Source organism: Exserohilum turcica (assembly GCF_000359705.1).
Source record: "Exserohilum turcica Et28A unplaced genomic scaffold SETTUscaffold_9, whole genome shotgun sequence".
Lineage (NCBI taxonomy): Eukaryota > Fungi > Ascomycota > Dothideomycetes > Pleosporales > Pleosporaceae > Exserohilum > Exserohilum turcicum.
In genome coordinates this window covers 1,675,867-1,687,352 of record NW_007360310.1, presented here as the reverse complement: position 1 = coordinate 1,687,352, position 11,486 = coordinate 1,675,867, and the positions used below count along the sequence as shown (strand labels likewise).

Below are 11,486 nucleotides of genomic sequence, written 5' to 3'. Positions count from 1 at the left end.
CAGCCCTAGCCCACTGCACCACGCCTAACAACCTTTGGCCCCCGAAGCCAAAAGGTAAGCAATGTCAAAGCTGACAAGCTTTGGCTAGGATTGTAGATATACTGCAGGGCCAGTGGAACGTCTCCACTGCGCCAGTGTCCTCCGCGGACGGACACCAGTAACGAAGTACAGAAGAGGGGTAGACCCCTAGCCAACTGTACTCCCTTACAGAGTCTATGTGCCGCTTGTGTGAGATCTTCGTATTTACCGCTAATATGTGCAAATTTGTTCATTTGATTCTCGTTCGGATTTCCAACACGCTAATAAGAGCTTACTATAATGTCAAGGATTTATCTTCGAGGTGGGACGCAAGTGAGGTGGGGCCTACTTAGGCTGGTAAATCTTACTTTTGTCGGGTCTGACATAAGCAGAAGACTAGAATCTTCATATCCTTGAATTACGGCGAGTACCTAGAATATTAATCCATAACTTTTATATATTAATCTAATATATGAAAAGTATAATATTTAGAATTTCTAGATTTTGGTCTCGAGTATTCGTCGTGATACGAAGGTACGAAAGTTTTGGTGTTCTGCTTATGTCAGACCCGACAAAAGCAATATTTACCAGCCTAGACATTACTACGTCAATGGCGGTAACTGTTAAAACTAGTTAGTTGGGGTTACTAATCGCCGGAGAAAAACCTTAGTGATATCTAGAACCTTTATTAATGACGCTATGAAATATTGTTGAGAATAGAGGAGTGGTCCATATACAAGGTTTCAGTAGTAGACTATGCGCAGCTTGAACTTACTCCGTAGGTATTATATACGCTAGTAATATATCACTGTGTATATAAATAATGCTTCGAGCTCCTCTTTACAGTATACATTGGTATGATACCTCTACCAGTAAGACCAACCCAAGTAATTATCTCAATTATGGCAAAACTTTTTATCCTTTTCTTCCTCCTTGCATTCACTCCCTTGGGGCTAGCCCGGCACCAAAATTGTCGCGCTATTGCGTTCGCAGTTAGAAAAACTTGGACGATTCCGGCGGGACAATATTGCTCTACATATACTAGCCTGACCCAATTTCTTGACATCGTTTCGAAAAGATTAAAAGTGGATGATTCATGTTAAGGCCAGGATGGATTTAGCACCTTCACGTCAAAGGCAGACGAATGGCCCTGTACCAACGGTTGTGGGCAAAATATAAAATACTGCAGAGTTAGTGTTTTTTATACAGCTTGGCGTGTCAAAAAAGAATTGATAGGGGGAGATAAATGTCGATTAGATTATTACGCGACTCGAGTTAGCGGCTTTCTCTTTATAGGACCAAATGATCCCCCCCCGGTTCCACCTGAAAGAATCCATACGAATGCATTCGTTAGTAATGATAACGTATATTGCGATAGCCAGTAAGAGTAGAGTAAGGGTCGGGATAAGAGTAGGAATAGGAGTAGACTGGTAAACGGGTATGGGGCACCCGGCTCGGGTTGGGGTAGGGCTTGGGGCTATAGAGACTCGGGCTGGGGTAGGGCTGGGTTGCTTGGCACTCGGGCTGGGGCAGGGCTGGGGCAGCTAAGAGTCGGGCTGGGGCAGGGCTGGGGTAGCTAAGAGTCGGGCTGGGGCAGGGCTGGGGCAGCTAAGGAGTTGGGTAGGGGTAGGGCTGGGTATAGCCTGCCTAGCTGGGTTACGAATAACTTTAGGGTAGAATAGATTCGAATTTATTATAGTTTATTATCACAGTAGCTTTAAAAAGAGCTTTGAGATGAAACTAATGGGATTTATCACAGTTAACTATCACGGTAGCGGGCAGGGCGGACACGCTTTCGTGGAGGAAGTGGTAACTCGTCCTCTACCTCATCCACTTCCTCTATAGACTCTTCCATATCCTGACTCTGGCGCTGACTTCTAGACTCCTCTATACCTGCTGGGAGCTCAAACAAATCACTAATATTATTAGAAAGTTGGGTAGCTTCCTCTATAGGCTCGTCCAAGTTTCCATCAAGACTCTCTATCTCATCAGAATTCGCAAATTTAAGAATCATGAGTTGTCGAATCTTTTTAGCAGAAAGCCGATGTCGACGATCGTTAATAACTTCCTTGGCAATACTAAAGACTCTCTCTACACCTACTTGCGCAATTGGTATAGCTAGAATATCTTTTGCAACTTGGGCAAGGTGGGGGTACGTGATCTCACTTGCTTTCCACCACTCTAAGATATCGACATGTTCCCGTGGATCAATGCTAGGGCTGCTTAGATATAGCTCCCCTTCTTGATAGGTTGGCCCTCTACTCTCCTCAATCTCCTGGCTTGAAGAATCTTGGCTTGAAAGAGAAATCTGGCTTGATTGTGATCGAAGTAAAGTAGGCCTTCGAAACCATTCAGTGCTTGATAACCTCCGAGGAAATGAGCTTAGTGTTGACTGTATAGTTTCTTGATTATTATATCGAGCTAGATAATTAAGAAACTGCTGCCGGTAGATATGCTTATCTTGAAACTCCTATGTCTCATCCTACATCTTCTATTAGTATCTATCTGTGATAATACCTTGTAGGCTGTAAGCTTTTGCGTTGGATCAAGGATCGTCGCGCAGTTGAATAAGAAGCCACGCTCTTTATCTGTTTTCGAGTAGTATTTACTCAACTTTGCCCTCCCTTTCGCCGCCGCAGCTCTGACTACTTGTGGCCAGTTGCTATTCTCTGGGTCTTCTCTTAAATCAACCTCCATCTGATCAAGAAAATCAAAAAGCTGATTATACATGAGCCAGATATATGGTATTTGAGGTTTTCGACTCTGACTTAGAGACATTGTTGCAGTCTTAAAATGGCTAAGCATTTCAGTAACCGTCTCAAGATGCGACCATTCTTGCGCAGATAGTCGTAGTCTCTTAAGATCCCGAGAATCAATATCAGTATTTTTGTCGGCCTCTGAGAGGTTTTCGGTATGGATAGGAACCCTTAATGCGATCTCATCTTTGAGCCATTCATCGATGTATTGTCGAAGCTTGACTGCGCGCTCACACATATCATATGTCGAGTTCCATCGTGTTCTAACATCACGGATAACACTAAGGCGTTTTTTTGATGGTAGATCCCGTTGTGTTGCGAGAAACCGTTTGTATCGCTGAGGAGATGAGTCAACTATGATGCAGATTGCTCTAATCTATATTGTAGTTAGTATGTGATAAATAACTGTGATAAAAATTCTTCCCTTGCGAAGTGAATTGGGGACTGAGATGTTAGCATCTACTTCATTAATCTGTTATCTCTGCAAATCTTGTATATTATCCGACTCGGTGGAAGCTGACAGCCTTAAGTGCTAGATAATATCCTGGACAACGAGGTTGATAATATGGGCTAAGCAGGGAATAGTGTTTTCACTTGGACTCCAGCTTATACCAAGTTGTTGTAGACCTTGCTGAAGAGACTGCGTAAGAGTGCTATTGTTGCTAGCATTATCGCAAGTAATAGATAGCAATCTTTTCTAGAGTTCACTCCTAGAAAGAAGTTTTAGAACTTCATCTGCTATTGAAGCTCTAGTATGTCTCCCACGGATCGGTATAAAATCCAAAAGCTTTTCTTTGAGTTGCCATTGAGTATTGATATAGTAACCGTTAATCGCAAGGAAACTAAGATAGTTACTTAAAGCCCAACTATCTAATGCAAGTGATATTTTTGTTTCTTGGCCAAGATCATTAAGAAGCTCAGCTGAAGCCTTCTCAAATTGTGACTCAAACGCTAACTTGAATTTATAACGGCTAATAATCGCAGCGTTAGGCTAGAGAAACTGGAGAAATCGTTGAAATAATGGCCGCTCAAGTGTTCGGAAGCTCCAGTAGTTATCAACAACTACTCTTACTAGTTCTTGTTCGTATGTCTTAGTTAAGTAGGCTGGTATTGCGCGAGGATTAATATTTGTTGGTAGTGGGATACTTTGGCGGAGTGAGTTCGATAGCTCGTTGTGTATAGGTGAAGAGATAAGCTGGCAAGTCTGGGTTTGACGATGTCTATGAAGATGCTTTGTACCAATATTTCCAGCTGATGGGTGCGCGAGTATATAACTACAGTTCGAGCAGAAGATATATGGACGGCCAGTTAGGATCTCTGCAGCCTCTCCAAAGTTTGTCTAGATTTGGCTCGTACGACAAGAAGAGCCCCAGTGTGGAACTGGCTTCGAAAGATCTTGGGCCCATGGTGTTTTGTTCCACCACTCCTTCCAGTTTAAAATGATCGCTTTGTTCTCTTCACTGCTATTGTTTTCAAGTACTGGATACTGGACGAGTGTAAGTGTGTCTTTAATACCACCTTTATCTCGGTGTGGAGCACTCATCTTGAGATACGCAAGGATATCTGGTAGTTCTGTAGGAGGCTCAGCCATCGTGAAGATTGTATCTGTAATAAATAACTGTGATAAATCAAAGTTACTAGATAGACAAATATTATCTGTGGAAAACTGGATATGGTAGGAAGTTCTAAGTTCTCTAGCTTCTAGCATAGCTAAGATTGTCTAAAACACTAGTGTTGTTTTAGACATGTCTGAAGCAGGTTCTATATAAGAGAAAGTTTGGATCGACACAGGGGTTATACTGTGATTATTGGCTGGGATAAACCCTGGCATAATACTCTAAACCCTAACTACTAGAGCATTGTCAGAGATATGCTTGGACAGCCAGAACTGCTCAGACTTCTCTTCTTCAGCCTCTTCGTCTTGATCCTCAGCCTCCTCTATCTCAGCACTATCAGCCCCCTATGGAGCCAAAAAGCTATCGTTACTACTATAGCCATCCTTATTCTCGTCTATGATCTTATCTTCGTCATCAAGCTCTTCTTCACACTCGTCACTACCGTAGCCCTCGATGTATGGCTTATTATCCTCAAGACGCGTATCTGGATTAAACTGGTCGAGGATAGAAGCAGGCTCTTCTTTTCTATACTAGTTAGTCGTTGAATGTGATAACAAACTGTGATAAACTTATAGCTAGGAACTATCTATAGCAAGTTCTTTTTCCTTGGGAGAAAGGCTCTCGCAAAACTTGAGCCACTCATCTCGTGCTTGCTCGCTCTCAAAGGCGTTGTTGTTCAGCTTAGCCAATCCTCGAAGATATTCTTTGCGTATGAGTGAGTCAACAACCCCCTTTCGACCATAGAGACGAGCAGAAAGGCGTAACCCCTGAGTAGAGGTATCAGACGGGGCGTCGCTAGCGGTAGTCTGGAGAATGTGCTGATGCCGTCTTTTGTCGATCTCATTCTGGATCTTGGACCATTTCGCGTGCACAGCTTGCAGAGCAGACGCCATCCAATCAGCTAATAACTATTAGTAGATGTCTGTAATAAAAAACTGTGATAACTTACCACTTCGCTTTTCTTCAAAGCGCTTAGATTCATGCTCCTCAAGATGGCTCTTTATGATCCCATCCTTCTCATCCCCTCCGGCGGTCTTATACCATTCTTTCTCTTTAAGTGACTTGAGAAATTTCGCCCGAGCAGCGCGGTCAGAATCTTTGGCGCGTTGAAGAGCGGCTTCTTCCTCGGTACGTGACGCAGCGAGATCTCTCTGTGCAATAGCTCGAGCTGTATTACTGAGCTGACCTTGATATTGGACTCGCAGACCAGTTGGACGACCCTTTCGGGAACCTCCAGATCCACGTTGCGCAATGATAAAATTGATCTCGTCTTGCTCATTTTCAAAGCCCTACTAACGTTAGTATTTACCGTGATAATAGACTGGGATTATTACTTCAGTAAGATCTGCCCACTCCTGCTCAGTAAAGTCCTTGGGTATCTGGACAACGCGTGGAGGTGCTAGACCCTCAGGTACGTCGCCACCAGCCTCTATCGTGGGCTCGCGCTTGATTTCTGGCGTGCGCGGCATTGTTGACTGTGATAAAGTACTGATATAATGTCTGGTATAGTGGGGGGGGGGGATAGTTACTAAGAGAGAGTAGGAAGTTTGGTGATAGTCTACCTATTAAAGCAATCAGGGGTTCGTGCGCCCTGGATTTCGCGCTAGCGTCGGGCTGGCGAACAACATCTTTCATACAGCCAATATCTCGGATAATAAAAGTCGGAGCGCTTTGATTTTAGTCTTATTTGAAAGCCCTAGAGTAGCTCTACCCAATGAGCCAACTATCACAGTATCTAATCACTGCTTCGTAGAGTTATGGCGATTTCTTGCTAACTATCTCGCAGACCCGTAGCAAGACCCTATGTGGTCCGTGCACTCACCTTCACCTTCACCTTCACTTTCACTTTCACCTACTCATATATCCCTAAAATTCTCAACTACTCTACAGCTAAGTATTTATCCCCCAACCCTCTCGATCTAACCCTAACTTTCCCAGCCCAGCGCCAAATTTCTCAGCTCAACCCTAATGGTTATTACAGATATTTATCACGTACCATGTCCGAATCCGAGCAGGCAGCAGTGGACGAGGTGGGGGGGCCAGACAATGAGTCGTTTGGGGACATGGCAGAACGGTTAAACGTGCTGCCGTCGCCTGAAAGACAGCCGTCTCCGCAGCCGTCATCTAGCGAATCAACAGCTCTTGAAGACGAACTTGAGATTATAGGAACTCATACAACTGGCAATCCTGCTTTTTCTGCTGGAGGTGGCCAGCCAGATCCGTAAGTTTATCACAGTTATTTATCACAGGAAATTGCTAATAAATGCTAGGACTACTGCTTACAATTATCCCTCCCCGCCCCCTATCTCGACTGGTGGCCAACTTGCACCTTTTGCGTACGTTTATTACGGTAATTTATTACAAGTAATAGCTAATTAATAGTAGGAATGGCGGTACTATGTTCCATTCTGTAGGTGGCAAAGCCCCCCGTAAGCAGCCAGCCAAGTGTGGGCCGCCCACGTCTGAGCCCAACAATGAGGATCAAGAGCCGGCCAGCGATGAGGAAGACGAGCCCGGCCCTCCTGCACAGCCCAGTGCTCAACCATCTACGTCTGTCGCCAACAGGAGGCGTAGGTTTAGGCCTGGCAGTAAGTTTATCACAGTCATTTATCACAGCAAGCGACTAATAATTACTAGCTGTTGCACTGAGAGAGATCAAAAAATTGCAGAAGACCACTGATCTGCTTATTCCAAGGACTCGATTTGCAGGACTTGTGAGGGAGATTATGGAAGAGGTATATCCGCAACACTCTCTACGTATCCAGAGAGAGGCGTTAGAAGCTCTTCAAGAGGCTGCTGAGTATTTCTTGGTTGGATTTCTTGAGGGTATGTTATATTATCACAGATATTAATCACAGCTGCTAACTATCTAGACTGTAACCTAAACGCTATCCATGCTAAGAGAGTTACCATTCAGAAGGATGGGGATCTTGTCAAGCACTATCTCAACAGGCTTGGCACGGGTAGTATCAAGTATAACTGAGGGCTTTTATGATTGAGAGATGGCCATGATTGCGAACTAGCTATATGCTAGAAGTCAAATGAAAGCTTTATAAGTTCTTAGTTTTAAATTTACTACTGTGATAATTGTGCGTGATAAGTCTTTGATATATACATATAACTAATAACTAAGACCCAGCATAACCCAGTACTAAGCAACCCAGCCCTACCCCAGCCCGCTTATTAAGCAACCCAGCCCTTGTAGTTCGGCGATGCTGTCCTGCATTGTGCCATCTTGCCTCACACCTAGGGCGCAGACCACGAAGAGGCTAACTACTTGGCAGATTTAAAAAAAATACGAGCAAGATCAAGGTAGGATACAGAAAAAGATAAGTTTTGTGGGGGCTGAGCTGCTAAAAGTAGCTTCCGCTACTTCTAGGTAGGCACAGGCTAACACCACTCCATCCACACCCCTGTTCGGCAAGACCTCTGCACAGCTCTCAGATACTTTACCAGCCGTGAAGCACACTGCCTTTCTTACATTTCTTGCACCTTCCCTGCAATGGTTCCATAGGTTGATGCGAGCAACATGATAGGCAATGCCCATATACAGGATTGCTAGTGTAACATCTCAATAAATCTTTTGTGAACTCGGGAATTTCAGAAAGGATCTTGTCGTACATTTCCGCGGCTTCCTCGTTCCTGAGAATTTCTGGCAAATGCTTTCGGACAGCCATATAGGCCGTGTCGCGCAGCCGTCTGATACTAGAAGGGGTGGTTTCATAAACATTTCGGAGTGACACTAGAAGCTCCAGAGTTCGTGATGCGGTGCATCTAGAAGAGTACTTTTCTGCAGCTAAATTTTTCAAATCTGGAATCTCGTACTGATCTGCAAGTGCAAACATCCTGGCATGGAGTTGAAGTAGAGATAGGTCCGCATCCTAACCAATATGAGGCGCGGGTTGGGGTGCGAACCGTGCCGTATTGGGTTTAGCGTTAGGGTTTCCGCCCGTATCCGGCCGTTTTGTACCCCCCGAACCGCGAATTTTGACACCCCCGAACCGCACTAAATAGGCTTAGCGTTAGGGCTGACTTAACTAGACTGGTAAATGGGCTGGGGTAGGGCTGGGGCAGGGCTGCCAAGAGTTGGGTAGGGGCAGGGCTGGGTTGCTTAATAAGCGGGCCGGGGTAGGGCTGGGTCAGATAACTAAGCAACCCAGCCCTGCCCCTACCCAACTCTTGGCATTTGAGTTGGGTAGGGGCAGGGCTGGGTTAGTCAAGAGTCGGGTAGGGGCAACTACGTTAAACTGTATATATCGTCATATTTGCGTTGTAGAAGACGCATAGTGGGTCAACAAGATGAAAGTGTAGCTCTAACTACTGCTATGTCTTTTTTGCTCCGAGTTTTCGTAGAATGGCCTTATGATAGCCTTAAACCCTCACTCTGGTGCTCGGAAGTCATCGTCAGCTTTGTGCGCGCTATTCATACTGGGCCGCCACGCCGATCGGTACCTCTCGGCGGAAGCGAGTACCGATCCCTGGCTAATGCAGAACGACTCTGCACGTCCCACCCCATCATTAGGGCATGATGTATCTGTGACGGCCGTCTAACCCGCGGCTGTGCAGGACCGTTGCCAAGCGCGGCAGAACATCTAAAATCTGACTCTCGATTGGAGCAAGGCCGGCGTTCCTAGACTCTACCGCTTGTTCAAAGTCAACGAGAAACGCATCTGGCACCGAAACCGCAACTAGCATCCGACACAGCCGTTTTACAATATGGAGGTATGATCCGACAGCCAACTACGTTTACTTCGGTGGCTTCCGCAACATCTATTATGTGCCCTTAAGCCCGGCAGATACGCCGTTGACACCTCCGCCGATTGAGCAAAAGACCCGCTCCAGCTCTCTCATATCCTTGTGCTTCCCGAACACACCACGGTCGAGACACATACCGAGCAGCAGCCAGATGAATAGATTGGGTAGGCGTCAGACATAGCGGGCATGGCAGCGGACGCCGGAGATTAGTGTGATGAGTCAAGGAATAACAAGCTCGAAGTGTACGCTCAAGCAAGAGGATTGAGTGTCACTGGCAGAAAGCCATTGCTGCAAGGACATACGAAGGTGGAAAGGCGTTGCATATCTTGGTAATACAACTGTCGCACAATACACAACGAACAGCTCCTTGCATGGAGCACTGGAATCATGAGCACCGTAGAGAGATGCTCATGTTTGACCTATACGGCCTGCGAGGAGTTTAGGTTATAAAAAGTCTACAAGGGCTAGGTAAGATAGAGCAGAGATCCAAGGTAAAGTAGGGTGGAACTGACCGCCAAGTTCCGGGCTGTTCTTATCTGGAAATTGTATAAACACGGCTACTATCTTGTACCCTTTTCGCAGATGATACGCATGCGAACGACGATATTTTGTCTTTTTTATAACATTGCTAGATATATAAACATAAGCAGCAAGAGCACTTTTGCTGACTACCTCGCCATATTTTGCGCTTCGCAACTAGCACTTTAACTCTTGTGAAAGTGCAGCCAGTCCATTCACACATCTTTCCACGAGCCACTCTATTAGCTCAGCAGCTACTTAAATTTTTCATTCGCTCTATTCGGGTGCTTAGACTTGATGTGTTAAATGAACCAGGTTTCAATCTCTAAAGAGTCCAATCACCCTGTCCGTTTGAACCACTTTGACTTCTTGGTGGTGCAATGTGTTGTAGCGTACCATTGAATTGTTATGATTGGAGCTCGCTCTAGTTAAACATAAGATAGGAGGTGAACAAACCCATCGCTGAACGGTTTGCCGCCTGTCGAAGCAGAGTGTTAAGAGTAACGATCTTGAGTGGAAGTGATGTAAGACTTCTGGTGTCAAGACTCTAGAAGATTGATTTTCGCGGACGAAGCAACAAGGTGCAATGAATAGTGTCTCTGTAAGTAACTCGTATATTGTACTTATACTCGTAACTTAAGTTGAAACACCGAGCCATAAGGTCTCAATGCCTACTGCTATATATACTAAGTGAATTTTGTGATCGTGGACGATCATTGAGTTGATCGTGAACGATCAGTATGAGTAACTGTCCTGATTGGCGAGGGGTTTGATCGTGGACCATCAGTCACGTGACGTACGGAAGGGTGCAGTCATGGCGCTGCTGTGCCTGCCGGCGTAAGCAGTTTCGCTTATTCGTAACACAAAATACCTCGCATTGGCATTCTCATCTCTCCAAAATCTGACTCCTTGGTGAAGTACTCTAGAGTAAAGGAGAGTAAACGCGACACGCGTACGCGTGTAGGTGCGCACGTGCATGTACCATAGAGTAAAGGGGCACTTAGTAGATCGAGGCTGGATTGGGCAAAGTGATTAGAAGCAACGAGATGAATTGGCAGGGGTAAGACGCGCTATCCGACCATTATTCCCTTTTGACCATAATTCCGTTTGGCATAATGTGTAGATTAAATTATAATAAGTATAACGTATGTGGCAAGCGAGCGCCGCAGGTAAGCGAGCGCCGCACCCCACCAAACCTGCACACCTCTCCTATCTCAACGAACAATGGCTCAACGTAGCGCTACTTAATTAGCTTTAAATGAAGCAGATATTTAGCTTGCTATTTCTTCTATTAATCTCTATTAAACATAAAGTAATTGTCGCGCTGCTGCTGTCTACAACGTGTCTGAACGAACAATCCGCCGCCGACGCGCTGGTATACCTGCTTGACGCGATTGCCAGCCTAACTTAAAGAAGCTCACTAAGCTAGAAGAGGAGGTGATAGTTGATCATATACTTGATCTAGATCTACGTGGATTTGCGCCCACGTATGCTGCTGTGCGCGATATGGCTGATAAGCTGCTGGCTGCGCGCGGCGCTGGCCAGGTTGGGCAGAAGTGGCCAGCCAACTTTGTCAAGCGTACAGACAGTCTTACGACGCGTTTCAATCGAGCGTACGATAGGCAGAGAGCTCTATGTGAAGATCCAGTCCTAATCAAGAGCTAGTTTGAGCTTGTAGAGCAGACAAAGGCTAAGTACGGCATCTGTGACGAGGACGTCTACAACTTCGACGAAGCTGGCTTCATGATGGGCAAGATCACGACTCAGCTAGTCGTACAGCGTCAGAGAGGAGGGGCCGACCAAAGGCAGTTGAGCCAGGCAA

At 45.5% G+C, this 11,486-nt stretch overlaps 3 protein-coding genes across 3 annotated transcripts; 1 reads left to right on the top strand and 2 right to left on the bottom strand.

The window, feature by feature from the left end:
* Positions 1-4,611: 4,611 nt before the first annotated feature.
* On the bottom strand, positions 4,612-5,859 carry SETTUDRAFT_24621 (uncharacterized protein; the record flags this gene model as incomplete). The annotated part of the gene is made up of 5 exons (XM_008033021.1): positions 4,612-4,712; positions 4,764-4,915; positions 5,021-5,291; positions 5,340-5,679; positions 5,725-5,859. 5 exons carry the CDS (start codon positions 5,857-5,859, stop codon positions 4,612-4,614), a joined length of 999 nt encoding a protein of 332 aa, XP_008031212.1.
* Positions 5,860-6,788: 929 nt separating this feature from the next.
* On the top strand, positions 6,789-7,373 carry SETTUDRAFT_99795 (uncharacterized protein; the record flags this gene model as incomplete). The annotated part of the gene is made up of 3 exons (XM_008033451.1): positions 6,789-6,978; positions 7,028-7,216; positions 7,264-7,373. 3 exons carry the CDS (start codon positions 6,789-6,791, stop codon positions 7,371-7,373), a joined length of 489 nt encoding a protein of 162 aa, XP_008031642.1.
* A 466-nt stretch (positions 7,374-7,839) lies between these two features.
* SETTUDRAFT_35991 (uncharacterized protein) lies at positions 7,840-8,235 on the bottom strand (the record flags this gene model as incomplete). The annotated part of the gene is made up of 1 exon (XM_008033079.1): positions 7,840-8,235. The coding sequence occupies one exon, from the start codon at positions 8,233-8,235 to the stop codon at positions 7,840-7,842; it is 396 nt and encodes a 131-aa protein (XP_008031270.1).
* Between the last annotated feature and the right edge of the window lie 3,251 nt (positions 8,236-11,486).